The sequence below is a fragment of the Lates calcarifer genome, linkage group LG20, assembly GCF_001640805.2.
Source record: "Lates calcarifer isolate ASB-BC8 linkage group LG20, TLL_Latcal_v3, whole genome shotgun sequence".
NCBI classification, from domain to species: Eukaryota; Metazoa; Chordata; class Actinopteri; family Centropomidae; genus Lates; species Lates calcarifer.
Genome location: NC_066852.1, coordinates 14,036,584 through 14,054,946, shown reverse-complemented (window position 1 = coordinate 14,054,946; position 18,363 = coordinate 14,036,584). Strand labels below are relative to the sequence as shown.

The following is an 18,363-nucleotide window of genomic DNA, read 5'->3' as shown; positions in this document are numbered from 1 at the left end:
AGGATTTCAGAGAGCAGGTGTGCATAGGTCTGTGCATTTTGAGCCAGTGATTTATAATGTGCAGGGGTTCAGTGCACCTTGTGCTGGTCTCCTGAGCCTGTTGGCTGCCCTTTTACCAGAACCGGCAGTCCTTACTGGGGAGATGGATGTCTCGCTCCGATGCCAACTAAACAAATCTGCCTCCTCGCTTTCAATCTTCATTTTCACATTCGGTACGTGCACCTCATCAGAAACCAATCCTCTTTAATTGTGTTGAGTTAAAATGTTGCCAATAACGAGAGAAACGTCTCTTTTCCTGCCAAAGGAGATTTGTTCCTCTTAAAGAAAACATGTTTATATGCACCTATGAAAAAAATATCATTATGCAAATATTATTACAATTTTATGAATGTCAGGGCCTCTGTATTCAATTGTTATACCAGGGGATTTATGCCATCATGTCTGAGTTCAATCCACATACTGACCTCAGAGCATAATGGCACATAATACTTAATAAATCTTAACAGTAAACAGTAGTTTACATGCAGAAAATATGCACTGAAGAGGAAGAGGAAAAATACAGAAGTTATAAATAACAAAGCAAAGTGTCTCAGTACAGTCATTTTCTCTGTATATGAATGCTCCCCATATTCTGAGACGCCCACGTACTCCGCAGACCTCTCCAGTCACCTTGGGCACACTGATTATATATACAATGAGCATTCAGCACATTAAGCGCTTTTTCCTTAGCGACCTCGTGACCACTGATAGTATATCTCCTTTTAGCTTAATTTGTTGGATGTCAGAACTGCAGTCCAAACTGACAATAACAACCTGATAATAACCAAACACACTCTCTCACACACCGAGGCTGTGGTAATAGCCTTTGCAAATAAGAGTATCACGGAAAACAAATTGTGCTCATCATTATGCTTGTTATATAATGCATTGTCTTACCTTCTACTTCTTTCTGGACAGCTGCAGGAAGAATAAAGAAAACCAGACATGTTTAATGTTTACAGGCAGGATACGTTTATGTAAATCTACCACAAAACCCACAGTCTACATCAAAACTGACACAGGTGATGGATATTTCATGGTCTCGGTTTCTTTCAATAACACAAACTGTGCAGTGATTGATGCACGTTATCTGCCAGAGCTTGTGAGTATGGTCTTTTGTTTTGTTAGTACATTTGTAGCATTAAAATTATTGAGAAAAATGGTGGTATAGTCTGTGACACAAAATCACAGATAGAGACTCAAACTAGCCATTTAGCAAAACAATTTCAGGTAAGCTTTAAAAGCCCTATTCACTATTCACTCCGGTATTATGGTATTACTTAAAAAAAGGCATACAAAAAATGCAAGTTGTCATTAAAGACTCTAGTAGTGGCTAATATAATGGTGTACACATCAGTAATGAGCTGCTGTAATGAATGCAATAAAAAGCACTTTAGGCCTGCAGGTTGTGAGTCCACTGTTTAAATGAAGGAGCCCCTGCCAGGATTCTACTTTGTTTTTTTACTCAGGAAGATCCCCGCCCATGACCCCTGACCTCGAAGAAGAAGGCAGCAGAGCTTCAAAGCCAAACATGTATTAATGACTAACTAACAATTACTGCATAAGAGGGAGACTTGAGCTCACTTTAAAATGCCAAGTCCCATCCTTCCTGTTATGTTGACTTTCCAAAAATAAGAAAATGATATCCATTTGGTAGCCTGTTAAATGTCTCTGCATTGAAAACATGCAAACAGCAGTCACATTAGCAGGCTGTTATCCTCTATGACTTGTGAACACTAAGAGAGCTGGACTCGCGGGCCCCAAGCAGCCTTTAAGTGCCCCTCAAGTATACTTTTGCCTGGATGGGTTTTAAGTGGGCATTATTAATTATTCTCTGAAGTTCAAAGAGGATATAGACCATAGAGTGTGATATTGATACAATTTAGCCATTTATAAGCCAAACATTTTCAGTGGCTTAAGTACAGTGGCAAACACAGTTGAAGCTGTTTGACAAGCAAATCATGTAAGACTACACAGTTAACTATAGGAAGTTGTATGTGATTGCATTGTTAAGTCTCTAAGATTATCATGTATACTGCTGATATTTAAGTGTTTGTTAAGTGTTAATTATCTTATTATCTAGTAAGAATTAAGTGCATCTGTTACACGTGACCTTTTGCAACTTGAGTGACCTCTGTAGGCTATGACAGTGGTCTGGTCTGACCATTTGCTACTAGAGGCTAATATTATATATAACTCACATTATTGAGTCAATTCACTGACTCTGTAATGTTTTCCTACTGGTGGTATCGTTTGACTGCAACTTAAAGCCACAACAATAACAAAATAATATTATAACAACATTCCTCCAACATATATAAAAAGTCATACATTCTGTCTGTCCCCAACTCATACAAACTGCAATAAGAAATACATTTCTGCTTGCATTTAAAAATACATGATATTTTCTTACCTTCATGGCAGTACCTTCCCCTGTAGCTGGTATTGATACAGTCACATACGACCTCTCCGTGGCTGATGGAGCACAGGCCTTTGTTGCTGCAGGGAGAGTGTGTCTCACATATGTACTCCAAATCACTATGAACAGCTTGACCATCCAGCAGTACTGGCAGCGTGTCCCCCAGTTTCAAATTGGCTATAAAGCCCTGGAATGGCGGCTCATATTTAACGGTGCTGGACGTCAGGGCAGAGAGACGAACGTCAGGTGAGATCCCCCCCACGTAGAGGTCACTGGCCACCACCATCTCTTTACGCTTGGACTTCACCTCGGCTGTTTTCTCCTCGTTGTCCACCACCAGCCTGGTCTCTCTGTGATTGCGAGAGAGGAGGATTCGGTGCCAACGCAGGTCGTTGACGCGCGTCTCCGTGTGCAGGGAGGCTGGTTCGGCGCAATGGATGGTGAAGCGCATCTGGAGCCTCCCTTCCGTGATTAGGAGCTCCAGGAAGTCGCAGTTCCCTCCGTCATCCAGATAGAGCACCAGTGCTTTGCTGGTGTTGGTTTTCAGAATAAAACTGAGCTCACCTGTTGTCTCGGCGTCCCACTGGGCATAGCGCGTCCACTGACCGGGAACCCCCTCATATTCCAAAGCTAATCCTGTTACCACCAACCCAGCTAACAACAGTAACCAGGAAGCCTTGCCTTTACACCTTCCCATGATGATTACTATCTACAACTACTGGCTCCTTTGTGGTCTCTAATTCATATGTATCCAACACAGCTGTGAGGAGGAAATGTTATCTAATGTTTGCACTTCTTTTGTTATCACTCTAAAATTTAAAATTTACAGATATATACGACTGCAACTCCCACACGTTTCCTTAGCCTTGAGTGACTATCCTGATTCTTTTTGCCATCTTTCCATGCACAACACGTGACAGAGCGAACAAATCAGGCACATCGCAGAACACTTTGCATCTACTTTGGATCAGCTGAGAAAGAGAACAAACAATACAAGTGATCCACAATACTGTGTGCTTCCTCGTCTTCGCCATCCAGTGTCTTGGCCTCCATCCAGCACTGTTCCTGTCAGTTCTCCATGGGTTAGCTAGGCATGGAGCCTAGGTACAGCCTCCATTCTCCTCAGCCTCTTAACATCCTAAGACATAAAAGAAGAATGTGTAATGATTAGCTGGAAGATTACTCACAATCTATGGTACAAAAAAGGATAAATAATCTACAGTCATTATGAATAAAATGGCAAATTAACTACAAACTCTGACAAATCATTAAAATGGCAGGGAGGTAAACACAGAGATGAGAGTGATGGGGAGGTTTAATTGTTCAGAAGAATTCAATATTTAGCATTAAGCAGTGGTTCACATTTTTATAGGCCATTTCAAAAAACTTGTTGTTGACTGCTGGCTATCATAAAGATCACGACTAAAGCCTGTAGATTCTAGCAACAGGCCCTCAACATGACACATCGGCCAAGCAGCATCTCAATCCTGACGCCCCACCTCATGTCTTAACACTCAGGCAAGAGAGGGAAACAGAGAGGGTCTCACTGGTTTGCTGAGCCCTATGCTGATTTTCAAGAAGCTGGTGGGGAAAGTCTGTTTCATAAACACCCCCACAGATGTTTTGGTGCAATGCATGGCCTCACTAACTTCAGTGATGCTGAGCCCCTTAAGCCCTCTGCGCTCCCTGGGCTCAAGCTAAGACGCTACAGCTAAACAACACATGCGGGCCAGCGGCTGGGATTGATGCAAAGAAAGAGGTCTGTCTTAGAAACAAACAAACAAACAAACAAAAAAACCAAAAAAAATCAATATTCTGTGTTAACAAAAGAGGGTACGCCTCCCAGGCCTAAGGACACAAACAAAGTTGTGCGGAAGTCTTTGGATGAATTGGGGACCTGCACTGACTCATTACTACCATTCAGGCTAAAAGCTACAACTAGTGTCTAATCATCTTGTGGAAGCACATCTGGGGAAACGCCACTGATTCTGAGAGACAAAATTTGTATTTAAAGGATGAGAGCAGAGTTTATTTATCTTTTCATTATCAACAACAATTTCCCTACAGAGAACAAAAGCCAATAATGAATTTATCCTACAGACAAGTATTGTCTGTGTACTCCCAGCCTGATGTAGCCTTATACCTCTGTGCCAAAGAACTCACTGCTGTCCAAAACCTATTAAAAACACATAAAAGAGCAGTGCTGTTGTGTGATCCAATTAAGTGATCAAAACCAAAATCAGCTACTGCAATCTATTACAACAAATTTGCACAAGAGGAACAATACTGTAGAGTTCAAGGATGCCTACTGTATATACTGCATGCAAAACACTGTACAGCTGATCTAACTCAAAATATGTTTGATGTATAAATAAAGGTTGTACAGTCAATGTTGTGCTTTCTGCTTTTAACATTCACAAAATGTGCCAAAGTCGCCCTGTCTCCTCTGGAAGAGACAGGAATACAGATACTGTGGCAGTTTACATACACAGTGTTGATTCATTCAGATTCAATCAATTAGTCTGCAATAAGTTCTGACTACTGTAAATAATTTGTCAAGTTAAAAGTCCAGGGTTTGTCATAAACCACAAAGAGAACTAAATGTCTGAAAGCAAGAAATAATCTTTATGTTGTATTAAACTGAATTCTCTCTCATTTATAGGCATTTCTCAACTTGGAGGAGAGGCATTTCGTGCAAGTGTGGCCCAATTTCATCTCTGCCAAAAAGAGAAATATAATATGTGTTTGAATCTGCAGGGAATTACAGCCTCTATTGGGTCTGATGAGGGACTGCCACCATTGGGGTTTATTCACTAAAGGTAGATGTCACAAAAAAGAATGCATCACGGCAAAGTCACAGTTCTCATCACAGTTTCTCCCCGAAGTATCAGAAAGCTCTCGGCTGGGGGAGAAAACCTTTCTGATAGACAGGTTTATCATGGGAACAGCTGTATCCTGGAAGGTCATAAAAACTGACACTCTTCTTGCAGAATGAATTGCAATTTGCCCGGGCCAGGTTTCGTATATGAAATGCTTTTTAGAGCCTGTTGCAGCTGCAAATATGTGGTTGACTTCAGCTTGTTTTGATTTGGAAAAACAACACAGAAGTATTTATGTATATAAGAAGATAAGGAGGCGTGTGGTGCTTTCAGCTTCATAGCGTTTGTCCCATGATAACGGTTTTTAAACAACTCCCATTTACACTCATTAAGAGCAACTTGTGCTCCAAGATATCATTGTAAGACACATAAATGTACCATACCTAGAAGCAGTAGAAAACAGGGCCCATTTCAAACTGTGAAATATTTTATATACACATCAATGTTTAATTAATCACACGCTAAATTAGTGCTAATTTGGCACATTTGCTGATCTGATAACCTGCAACATTCATATAGCTAAAGGCAGGATTTGTTTAAAAGCTGCTATAAATAAGGTTTATTATTTGGGTGGGGGTGGGGTATGACCATGGGCCATGTTGACAGTAACTTCAATGGAAGTGTTTTGTTTTTATCATGCATATCCTTTTGTATCTGCATCTTTGACATCGCCTATGTTTCCTATAGTGATCGCCCACTCCCTTTGCCCACATCAATTTCACCAACGCTCAAAATATCTCAGGGACTGTTAAGCTAACGCACACAGAGCAGATGAAACATTCAAAAGCCTATCTCTCAATGGGGATTTGTGATTCTAGTCTGGCAATGCCATTTCACTCCAGTTGTAAAAAACTTTTCAGCTGATTTAGCATATCTGAAGTCTTGTTTTTAACCCCTACTAACATTCAGATTTTTAAAAAGAAAATCTCTATCAGAGGAACACTTTTTAGAAGGGAAACTGAAGAAGTTGGATTGTCCACAACATTTTCTGGCTTTACCAGGACTGTTTAGCTGACTGAACTGATATGGTCATGACTCTTTTAAAAAAGTAACAAAATCCAATGATATATATGGCTAAGAGCTCAAACTGGGGCCCGATGTTAGCTGCCTCCCTGACCACATAGGACTCACTGTATTGTTTATATTGATCACACAATAATAACACATCAACTTGTAAGTAAGGTGTTCCCATTTATGCTTGTTACTGTAATATGTAACATTGCCTCCTCTACATTTAATGGATTTTCTCACAAGGTAACACGCTCCTTCTTCATTAAAAGCAACAATCCAATTTCCCACCACGGTCAGAATCTGGTGGTGGGACACCATGGGTGGCCAATTAATCTCATTTCAGCAAGGGCTGGTGCCAACTCTAACAGCCCACCCAGATACACACTCCTGTGCATCCTCCACCACTAAATTGAATTTAATCAGGTTTGTTGGCCTTTTCACTGCAGAGTACAGTGGCTTATTTTTCACTTACTCCTCATTCTGAGCTGTCTTTGTTCTTCTTATGCTACTTCAATACACATATTATTTTGTTATGGTTATTATAATGCTATAGTTACTCCTACAGCATACAGTACTAAGTGTCATGGTTACACCATAAAAATGGATCAAACAGTAGTCAATGAATTGGTATCATTGAGATACAATAACACTATATACAATGGATACAATTACTAATGCCACTGCAAACATACTCATACTGTGGTGCTATGGTCACTGTTACACTGCTGCACCGTAGTGCATTTGTAGCTCTCATACCATGGCCAGTGCAATTGTATATTCTTTATCCTAGTCAAGATACCAGTACAAGAATGGTATTATACATGAGAAGCATGGTATTTGATTTATATTATAAAATGGCATGTAGAATGGTAAATCTGAGAAGACCATATTTTCACAGGACTGTTTTATGTACCCCCTATGACCTTGTTACAAAATGCTAATGTGCTAATGCCCCAAGTTAATGACAAAATGGGCAGAAACATATCAGTTATATTAATCTATAAATAATGTGTCAGGTTATATTAACATCACGTGTGACTCCTTAAATTTTGATATGAAGACGGTAAGGTGCAAGTTGTAAATATTATAGTAAGCCCCATAATTCAATATTCAACACTTTCCTTGTGTGACCCATCCTTGCTATATAGCTGAGGAACGGATTAAGATGACTGAAGAGATACTGTAGTGGAGTGGGACACCTCAGCTACTGCTAGCCTTCTACAAGGAGCAGTGGCTCCTCATAAGTACTGTGCCAAAGTAGAGCACTTACAGTTGAATATATGGAACTTTTAGGACTGGCCACTGAAAAATTGAGAGCGGAGGGCTCTTCACAAAATACGATTTCAACCATACAACTTTCTACATTCAAACAATACAGTCTCTTCAGTGGATCGTCTTCAGGATCTGTCTGTTAGGACTATCATTACAGTGCTGAGGAGACTCAGCAAGAGGGAGCTGCTGTTACTAAAAGTCAACCTGCTACATAGGGGAGGGACAGAGGGGCAGCCAGATAGGCTGGTGGTTCAACAGTTACTGGCTGTGCATGCGCAGCTTTCACACAGACTCAACGCTGCAGGGGAAGGGACTGAACAGTTTTTGCTTGATTCCACGGTTGACACCGAACAACAGGCATCGTTGTGTGATGCTCAATAACGTTTCAGTGAACGCAGCGGTGATCTTGGAGCATTCCTCTGAAGAATAAACAGGTGAAGGAGTAAAACAGGAAGTGAGGTGTGAATGAAATTGCAAACTCACTCAACTGCCACAGGTATGTTTAACAAATCTGACAACTGCAAATGCAGCGCTTTGCTATGCTTTGAGTGAGACGATAACTTTTCTTTTGTCATTATCAGGTTTAACAGGATTCCACTGTTATAGTTACTGTATGTAATTTATGGTGTCACTTTTCACATGCTTGAGTGTGTTCTAATCACTGATTGCTTGTTTTTACCCAAACAGGTTCTAGGGTTACAACACAGAAGAGGGCAACATTTGTCCCCAGTGTACCACAGTTATTGTTCCTCTACTGTTTAGCCCTATTCCTTTCACTCATCAGTTTTCCTATTAGAGGACCAGTGGAGGTTGAACACCCTGTCATTCTTTAAATGGAGCCTGCAAGACTATGAAAGCAATTCCAATAGACCTATAGGAATCAATGTAAGGAAAACCCCGCTCAATATGCACGCCCAATCTACTAGAAGCATGGGTCTGTGCATTGAGTAAATGCTGTGCCACAAGTAACGACTTCTCACCACACCTCTGTAATCTTTTACTCCCTCAACCTAAGGCCTTTCCAGTCTGAGTGATGCCAGAAACAAAATAGAGAATGTCTAAGGATATTACTTGTCAAGAGGAGGTACAAATATCTTATGAATTATCTACAGCATTTTGGCACAGCATTTGTGTGCGCATAAGATTCCCTTTGACTGTGCCAAAGCAATTCCAGGAAAAGTAGAATGCTACAGAAATAGCCTCTATTCTTTGATGGGGTGAGACACAATTCTTGAATAATTCTCAAGCTGGCGTTTCTATATAGAAGCAAGCCTGCTGAGATTTTAGAATAGGCTTTCTATCAAGACAGATAGGAACAAGTTCTGTTCTTGTTGTGAATGATCTAATCTCCCCTCTGAAATTTCCATAACGAACTTTTGTTTTCCCAAGTGAGCGACAAATTAAGTAACTGGGTAATGTTTCAGTGTACGATGCATGTGCTATCATACTAAATCGGAGCTAAATTAGTTGACTATTCTATCGATAAACTAGGTTTACTTCCAAATTCAGGCCTCAACCAGTAAAAATCAAATAGAAACTTCACAGAGCTGCAGTAGTTGGTTGTTCTGTCTGGTCCAATGATACAGGAATACCATTCACAGTAAACATTTGAAACAAGTATTGCTTGACATAGGAGATTAAGCTGTTGGACAAAGCCTCCATCATATCTCCTTGGTCAAATGTCTGCACCAAACTGTGAGGGCAAATATCAAACGGCATTAAATTAATCAGTGTCTGGAGAAAAACTTGCCTGTCATTTTATTCTGTGTCTGTTATTTGCTTCTCAAGTTCACAGCCCTTTTGATTTAAATTAAGATACAGAAGTATCTTCTGAATGAGACATCACAGACAAATGGAACAGTCTGTTGAATCACTGTAAAGCATTTCATGTCAAATGAGAAAAGAGCTGTAGGAATTATTACTTTTAATCATAGACGAAAATGACTGCAACAATGACACATACTTTTGATTAACCAATTTAAAAATTAAATCTAATTTGGTCTAATATGGAAAAAAGTTTGGATTGACCCATATATAATGGGCCATTTCCTTTGATAGAAACTTTGGGTTAGAGATTAAAGAAATTATAGACAATAGTTGCTGCTGCCTATCATGTTTTTAGCACAGACTTTCATTGATGGTAGAGCTGATTAAACACAGAAAAATGATAGGTTTGTTTGCTGTCTCATAATGAATCATTTATGCATCTGTTTGGTTGCATGTTTTAGTAATTAGAGACTGTAACTGGTGATTAAATTCTTCAAATAACTCAAAGACACAAACATACATGCTTTCTTTTCAGAGGACAAAGTGTGGGGACATGTATAATTCAGAGTTCACCACTAACTAAGGGCTGACAGGTTGCCTGTTACGTCTGGTTACAAAATCTTATCCTGCCTCCAAATCTACAGCTCAGAACTTATTTACTTCTTCATATTTAACCAAGGTTCTCCAGGAGACAGTAAAACTTCTTCTACCAATAGGGCAAGGATAGCTGGTTACCCATTATCTTTAAGTACAAAGATATGTAGTTAGTCATGAATCCTTAAAAACACAGATCTAATGTTCATTTTCATGAATGTAGTGGAGTAACTCTGTAATCTCTTGGGCTTTTTTTTCAAGCTGTTCTCTTTTTACAGGGACCACAGGAGACTGTCTGGGTCAGCACACCAAGAAGTACTGATGCATAACAGACAAAGAGAGTGACCAGGAGATTTTCAATGCTCCATCAAATCTTAGGTCCACTGCATGTCAGCAGTTTGGCTTCCAAAAGAAAAACCATCAGTTTTATTGAGATTTGCATAGTTCAGACTTTGCAGAAATTGCAGTGAGAACACTAATCATATTTCCACTGCCTCTCAAAGTGACAGAGTGTTCTTTTTCATCACCTTTTATTGTACATGTTTATCTTATGAATGTTCAAAAGTAATAAAAATGCAACCTAACTACTAAATCCAGTCTCTTTTAAGCCAATGGTTCACACCCAGAGTAGATAAATGCAGTAGAAACAGAGAGACAGATAGACAGACAGACAGAGAGACAGAGAGACAGACAGACAGATAGATAGATAGATAGATATAAGCCCACCAAGGCTTTTAAAACCATTAACACCAACACAGAGATAAAATCAGGGTAAGCAGTTTGATGCTATGAATGTGATCCGAATCATAAACTATCACACTACAGGTACAGTTTATGTGCCTCGAGGGAAGTCCCCAGAATTGCTTTCCCATGGTCCTGCACTCTTCACCATCTTATTGTTCCTCCCACACCACCATATTCATTCATCACACTAAGTCACACAACCAGCAGGAGTTTGCATATGACTCTGTGATAATTTGTCTATTAATGAAAAGACTAAGAAACAGCCTGAGCTGAGTTAAAAATAGTTTTGAAGGAGTTACAACAATAGGTCAGTTAATCTATTAATTAATTGAAAGAAAGTTTATCAGCAGCTATTTGATAATATACAAATATTTTTTGCCAATTTAGAAACTAATATTTGATGATTATAGCAATTATGATTGAAATATTACCCAGAGTGCATCTTTAGAGACTTCAAAATGTGTGTGTGTGATAATGCAAATTTCTGAAGATACACAATAACACAATAAGATAGTTTATACAGGTGCAAAGAAAATGCAAAAGTTAGTTGAAAGCACTAACGAGTAATAAGATAACAAGGTCATTTTTTTGTGAACAATAATACTAATAATTTTTTTAACATATGTGAGCTCAAGGAGGTTCTGGTCAGTTGAAAATAAAAGTTTAAGCATGAAATTATGCTGCATTGAAAGCCCAGCATATAAATAGGATATGCATGCAAATATAAGCGAGCCAAAGGCAGCAGGGGGTTGTCACTCAGGCGCTGATACTGCCTGGGGACCTACAGCACAGATACAAGGACAGTACCCGCCCTCCACCCTGCAGCACCCAGGACGAAGCCACAGAAGGCTGCTCAGCTGTGTGGGATCGCTCTAACAAGCTGCTACCTCAGTCTGGCCCAGCTGAAGCTTCTTACACTGTTTACTAGGCGCCTATAAAAGCAGCCTCAGTGAGCTGTTGTTGTTGGGTTTTGGGTTGGAATAAATTCTGTCTGTGTTCGCCATGCCAGTGACTCCTCTCTGTGTCTGTACCAGCCTGGAAGAGGAGTTTCCTTGAACTTAAGACTTGAATTAAAAGACATTCATCTTCTAATTCACCTAAAAACAAATGTGTTAATACAACTGGGCTGAGTGATACTGCTGAAATCTCTATCTCTATCATAGAAAATAATGTCTTCTACTATCAGTATGTGTCACAATATGGCATATATATTCAACATATATATAAAAAACAATGCAATGAACTGCACTCCACACATCAGGCAGATCTTTCCACACATTAGTTTTATAATGTGCTTGTGTCTAATATGTTATAATGTGTTCTTTGCCCATGTGCAAGAAACTGTGATTCCTTTTCTTTTGTGTTAATTAAATCTAGTATCTAATCTCATCCACACAATTTAATTCATTTGACTGATCTGTCTGTTATAGTATTGCAAGCTGTGTCCTAGCACACATTCCTCCTTCGGAGTCCATTTTTCAAGGCTGAATATGATGGCCTAGTGGATCTATCGTATCCACTAGGCTAATTCTTTTCCAAAGATTTGTCCAAGCAGAGCTAAAAAATGTGGTCTTTTAACTGAATTTGGAGGGCAAAGCAAGTTACTCAGCAGATAATTTTGTAGTACTATTTTCTTCGTGTGATACAAAAAATCTAACAGGGTTGTACTGAAAGTGGATCTAAAGAGGGAGAAGTCAGGAAAAAAAAAAAAAAAGCCCACAGGTCATCTGTTCAAGCAGCTTATTATAAACCACAGTAATGTTTTACTGTTAGGCAACTTCTAGTGGCCAGTGTATTTATGACGGGAGCCAAGGAGGAAGTCAGGTGATGTAGCATAGAGAATAACAAAGTCTACATTAGGGGGACAAAGTTTGGGTTGACAGATGAGTCCACAAAAAAAAACTGTTTGTTTCTTACATGAAAGCAATAGTCGTCACTGTTCTTTGACCATATCACAACCTTGCAAACAAACTTCATGTTTAGTATTGAAACATGATGAATGTCCTCTAACTTTAACAAAGTACTTATTCTAACCCGAACCACCATCTTTCCCTAAACTTAACCAAGGAGTTTTTGTACTTAAACCTAATCAAACCATTACCGTTCCCTATTCTGAACCAAATTTCAATCTGTAATAGTTCATAGTATTTCACTCAAATCCACAAAAAAGTGCCAGGATCCATCCTCTGGGGATGATGAATGTCTGTACCAAATTTTATGGCAGCCCATCCAAAAGTTTTCTGATATTTTAGTCTGGACAAAAGTGGGGGACCAACCGATCTACCAGAAGACGTGTTTTATTTTTAAGTACAGCCACTTTAATTGAATTTAATTGAATTTAATCATACGTTTTTTATCTTGTCAGATAAAAGCAGCACAAATGCCAAATGAATTTCAACTGCATTAATGCATTATTGTGTTTGACATGAACCACCTTGCTATTTAAAAGGTGAATAGCAGGACCATTTCCATTCAAAGGTCAGTGTAAAGTAATTTGCAATATTTGTTTACAGAAGTCAGTCCAGGTTATCTGTACTTTTTCCCAGCAGTAATTTGACAACGATGTTGTTTATTTACCCATTTCCTTCCTTTTCATTTCTTTTCTCTCATGTTTACAAGTTAGGAGATCTATAGAGAAGTCAACATCTTTTAACAGTAAAAGCCAGCTGTCTTAAAGTATCTGTATTGTATCATTTGGCAGTTTGTTTAAAAGCACAGCTTGAATTCTAAACAATTTACAAAGTTTGTGTTTTAAGGTTAGAGAAGAAGAAGAGCATAATACTAGATTCCAATTAAATCTAATATGAGATGACAGTAATTAGTGGCATTTATAGGGTAGTTTGGCTTTGTGGTTTACATTTGAGAACAAATTGCAGATTGTTTTTTGCACTGTCCTCCTTTGATGGCATACAAAGCCAGGCTAGCAATTTCCCCTCGCTTCCAGTCTTCAGGCTAAGCTAACAGCAGTAACTTCATATTTCACTGTGTGATTGGTACCAATCGTCTCATTGTATCAACAAGAAAGCTTATAAGCATATTTTTATATGTATTTTATGGGCACATGCTCAAGAGGAGCTCATTTTCCATTTCTTAACAAGCAAAAACAGAGCTGGGTTTTAATTTGCTGTCATCCCAATATGAGCCCTGGTGATACAGTTTTCTTCCCAACAGCTCACCCATGAAACACTTAAGGTGATCCTTTTTCTCTTCATATGTGTCACCTTGCCTCTTGTTTCCTGGCTTCTGATGTATGCTGTGATTCACTCAGTAAACACTACCCCCCTTTTCCCCTGACACGTAGGAAAGCATGATTATTTGGTAGAAGTCGTAATTGAAACATACTGATGCTGTTTCATGCCTCCTGTGGGCATCTGCATTTTAGTTCCAGGCTCTCAGTGTTTGTAGTGAGATCCATATTTTTCACAGTGCATGACAGTGCCCCAACTTCAAATGTATGTCATGTTGCAAACAACACTCTCTCTTCTTCTCCCAGCTTTATGAATCTTACATTTTATTCCTTCTGCTTTCTCCTCAGTCCTTGGTCTTTTTTTGGAGACAACATCATTGGAATAACTCAATCTTTTATGATGGGCATGCACTCATCTATAGTGGCTGGAGTGAGACTTGAAACTTTAATTACTCATAGATGACATTTAGTATTTATCTTTTTCTGAGAATGTGTCCTCTTTGGTGGGTAGGGTGACAGAGTTGAGCTGAGTTGCCATTCCATCAGCGATGATGGATTTGTCATTTGTGTGGTAATCTTCCGTGGTCTCAGTATTACAGTATGAGCTTTTGCAGCTGGCCATTGAATAGAAAATAAAACATTTGATAGATTTGATTTGCTACCCAACATCTTCCATCAATCATTTACTTAACATCAAAATACCTTGTTGTCCCAGACCATTGAATGATGATTCTTCTTATCCACTATCAACCCAATAAAAGTGTATTTAATTTGCCAGTTTGACTGCTGTGAAAAAACTGTTAGCTGTGCACTGGCCCCCATATTCATTTGACCATATCCGGCGGCTTTATTTTTTCCTTCATATCAATGTCAACATGTTGACATTGATGTCACCAGGGCAAGAAAGGGTTGGAAAACTGTTGACACCGTTTGGTGCGAGGACACGCAACATACAATAGATGTTGTGCTAATGTTGAATGAAGAAAAAATGAATCAAAAAAAGAAAAGGAAAAAATATGCTAGCCTGGCACCTATTGTTCATTTAAGGGGATATCTTATTAATCAAAAGCTCTTGCATAACTGCTTGTGTTAAGACAACATGTGAAGGAAAACTCCGTAACAAGGCCATAACAGCCTATTTTCTTCCTGAGATTTAGACTGACACCACTCTCAGGTCTGTATAGTAAATATGAACCTACAGCCTGTAGTCAGCTAACTTAAGTTAGCATAATGGCTGTGGGAAACAGGGAAAATTACAATTTCTTGGTCAGGACCTAGAGAGTCTAGTAGTTGCCAGGCAACTAATCCAGACCTAGCAATAGTGTGGCACAAAATTCCCTGCAAAATGTGGCTTCATCATTCTTCTACACAATGTGTCATTAGTGCAATTCAGATGTGCTGGTAGGTGAATTTTGTTACCTTTGGACAGTGAAGCTATTCCCCCATTTCCAGTACGTTTCTAAAATGTGGAACTTTTTCTTTAATAGTGCTGGGTCCTTGGCCTATTTTGTTAATTAAAAAGAAAAAATTATATTATATTCCTCAAATGAAGTTATTGACAAACATATCATTTTGGTATTGGTTCCAAATTAATATATCACACTGGCACAGTAATGATAAATTTTAAACCATGCCTAGCTATTAAGCCCTTGCTTTTAGTTGTGATTTTCTCTGCATATTACTTTCACAGATGTTTTGCATTTGTGGAAGGCTTTTTGCTTCAGCTGCAAGCTTAGATATAATCACCGTCCTCATCAACATCTGCAACAGCAGCATCACGACCCCCGCCATCAGGCATATACGTAGTCTTCATCATCAACGCGGCTGTCATTATCCTTATCCTCATCATCCACTTGATCCTCTTCTTGACCGTTAACTCATATCTCTCCATCAGCTGTTATCCTGATGATTTATATGTTGTATAATTTACAGAATGATATATAACCCTTCCAATATCTGTAGCACTGAAAATGTTTGTATGTGTACTCTCTTCAGTTATTTCTATATCTTCTTCTTATTTATTTATCAGTGACATGAAAGCAGCTGTTTAAAATTATGGATTTCAACTGTAAATTGTCAACAATAACACAAAACACCAACAATTGTGTTAAACTGTTTTTGCAACATTTGTTGTGGTGGTGTGTGAATGCCATTATTTTTCTTCACAAACTGCCAATTTGTCTTGCTAGGAGAGCTCCTACAGATACAGGCACACAAAGAAAAAGCTGTGTTCTTGCCGCACCTGTACATTTAAGTGTGATAAATATGAGCAGATATGGCATTGTGGCTTGAACCACACTCGGGCTGAACAACCAATTTAAAGTGTCTGACTAACTGCTGGAACAGTATACTGGCCATAGAGTGAGTGCATGTCAACAGAGCAGGAGTTTCCATTTTCTCTGTGGCATAGGGCACTGGAACAGCTGACATTTTCACAAACCAGCAAGCCAGGTAATTAGGTAGCTAACTACATAACACTAGCTACAAGCATAAACATGGTACTGTGCACAGTACCCTCATTAAGTAAATGTAAATGTACTGTAGGCGTAAGAAAGGATAAAATGCATGCACATCTGCTTGCTACATAGTTATAACTATAATACCATTTGAAATGCTTTCCTCAGAGATGCAATTTGGTTGGGTTCCCACAACAAAAAGAAATTGCTTTAAATGACAAGACAGCATGCATCATCCAGTTCATACTGTCTGCACACTGGAAAATGAACATGCAGTAATCACAGCCTCTTTCCAATCCAGCAGGATCAGAGTACCACCCTCATCACACACAGGGGTGGAGGTCAGGTTGTGGCTATCAGGGACTGAGCTGACATACAAAGTCTAGGAAACATCATTAGACAGAATTTAGCTGCATATCTACTGTCAACATTAGATTTATTCACTCATATTTCAGTGCTTGGGGGAAAAAAATGATTACATACAGAACATGATAGCCACTGAACAGAACTGAACGTCTTTGCTGTCTTTTTGAAAACACCGGCTGAAAAGACATTCTCCGCTTGCCACCCACTCTACCCTGTTTCCGCACATAATGGCGTGAGTGATGTGTGTGGACGAGCAGAGGATGGTGTGTGGAGCGCCATTTAGTCAGATGCTGTCAATCTCACACAGGTAAGCCAATGTAGGAATGAGTGGGAAAATCTTTTAGCCTCATGAATGCATTTGATATTCTGATGATATAGTGTAATATCTTACTGTGCTGATATTGTACCAAAATGCTTCCTGTCTAAGCAGGTGCTCAGATCAAAAATCAGTCCTGCATTAAAGTGACGCAAAGGGGCTGCATGGGTGGGGCTGTGATGCTTTAGGTATTGGTGAGACATGAAATACAGGATATTCAAGTAACAGATCCATGACTTTAAAGGCCTCTTAGATGCAAAAACACTGCACAAAGGTTTATAATACTATGAGACTCTATTATACACCACATTGGCAATTAAATAAAATGTGAGGTAAACAGCAGAAATACACTGTTTACATGTGTGCAAATGGCCACTGCAGTGCCTGAACTAGGTTCAGTGTTTTTTTTTTGTTTGTTTTTTTTTTCCTAGACGGCTATATATTTTCTTTGCCAGGCTCCTCTATGTTGACACCCCTGCTGTGCTGCCAGACTGGCCTCATTCAAATGAATGAGAGGCCTACGATTTTTCATGCAGAGCCTAAATCAGTCTGAATGCAGCATAACGTTGACGATCATGATTGGTCCTTGTAATAATAGTCTGTTGGTCAGTTGGAACCCTACATTTCCCCCTTATTATACACACTGAAAGGCTATAGCCACTGTGGCAACCACATGGAGCGATAATGCTCATCACACACACACACACACACACACACACACACACACAACTCTTAGTTTACCAACTCAACTATTTTCTTTATTGATTCATCAGCCAGTTATAGTTTTAATGATCCACTGATTGTTTGGTCTATAAAAAGGAGGAAAAGTCACATCACAATATACTAGATGCAAGGTTACAATTATGTTAAATGTCTTGTTTTTTCTCACCAAAAATTCACTAAAATGTATGAGCAAATTCCACACCTGTGAACCTGCAACTATCAACAAACCATTGGTGATTTTGTTTGAAAAACGACTTGAAGGACCCGAGTGTAGGATTTAGTGGCATCTAGGCATCTACGGTGGCCGTCAAGTGAAGACTAGTCAATTAGTTTATAGACCTACATTCACAACAAAAGATGGTTTGCCATATTTATGTATATTATATTTTATTTCTACCAATAGATCCCCATAAATGTTACACACTGATCCTCTAAACAATTACAATTTCAGATCATCAAAATAGTTGCCAATATACTTTCGATCAATAAATAATCCATTAACTGACTACACAACTGTAATTTCGTTAGAGCCACTGTACCAGCATGGTTGAAAGCAGAACAGCACAGTGAACCTCTATCACTGACAATTA

General features: G+C 39.0%; 1 protein-coding gene across 5 annotated transcripts in view; it reads right to left on the bottom strand.

Annotated features, from left to right (window-relative positions):
* Nucleotides 1–18,363, bottom strand: part of nrxn2a (neurexin 2a) — a 114,014-nt gene that overhangs the window by 88,273 nt on the left and 7,378 nt on the right. For all 5 annotated transcript variants that reach the window (XM_018692014.2, XM_051078528.1, XM_051078527.1 and 2 more), the window contains exons 2-3: nucleotides 2,453–3,596; nucleotides 937–957 (exon numbers count right to left, since the gene is read on the bottom strand). In XM_018692014.2, coding sequence (XP_018547530.1) covers nucleotides 937–957; nucleotides 2,453–3,155 — 724 coding nt within the window. In that variant the 5' untranslated portion in view covers nucleotides 3,156–3,596. The remainder of the gene's footprint in view (nucleotides 1–936; nucleotides 958–2,452; nucleotides 3,597–18,363) is intronic.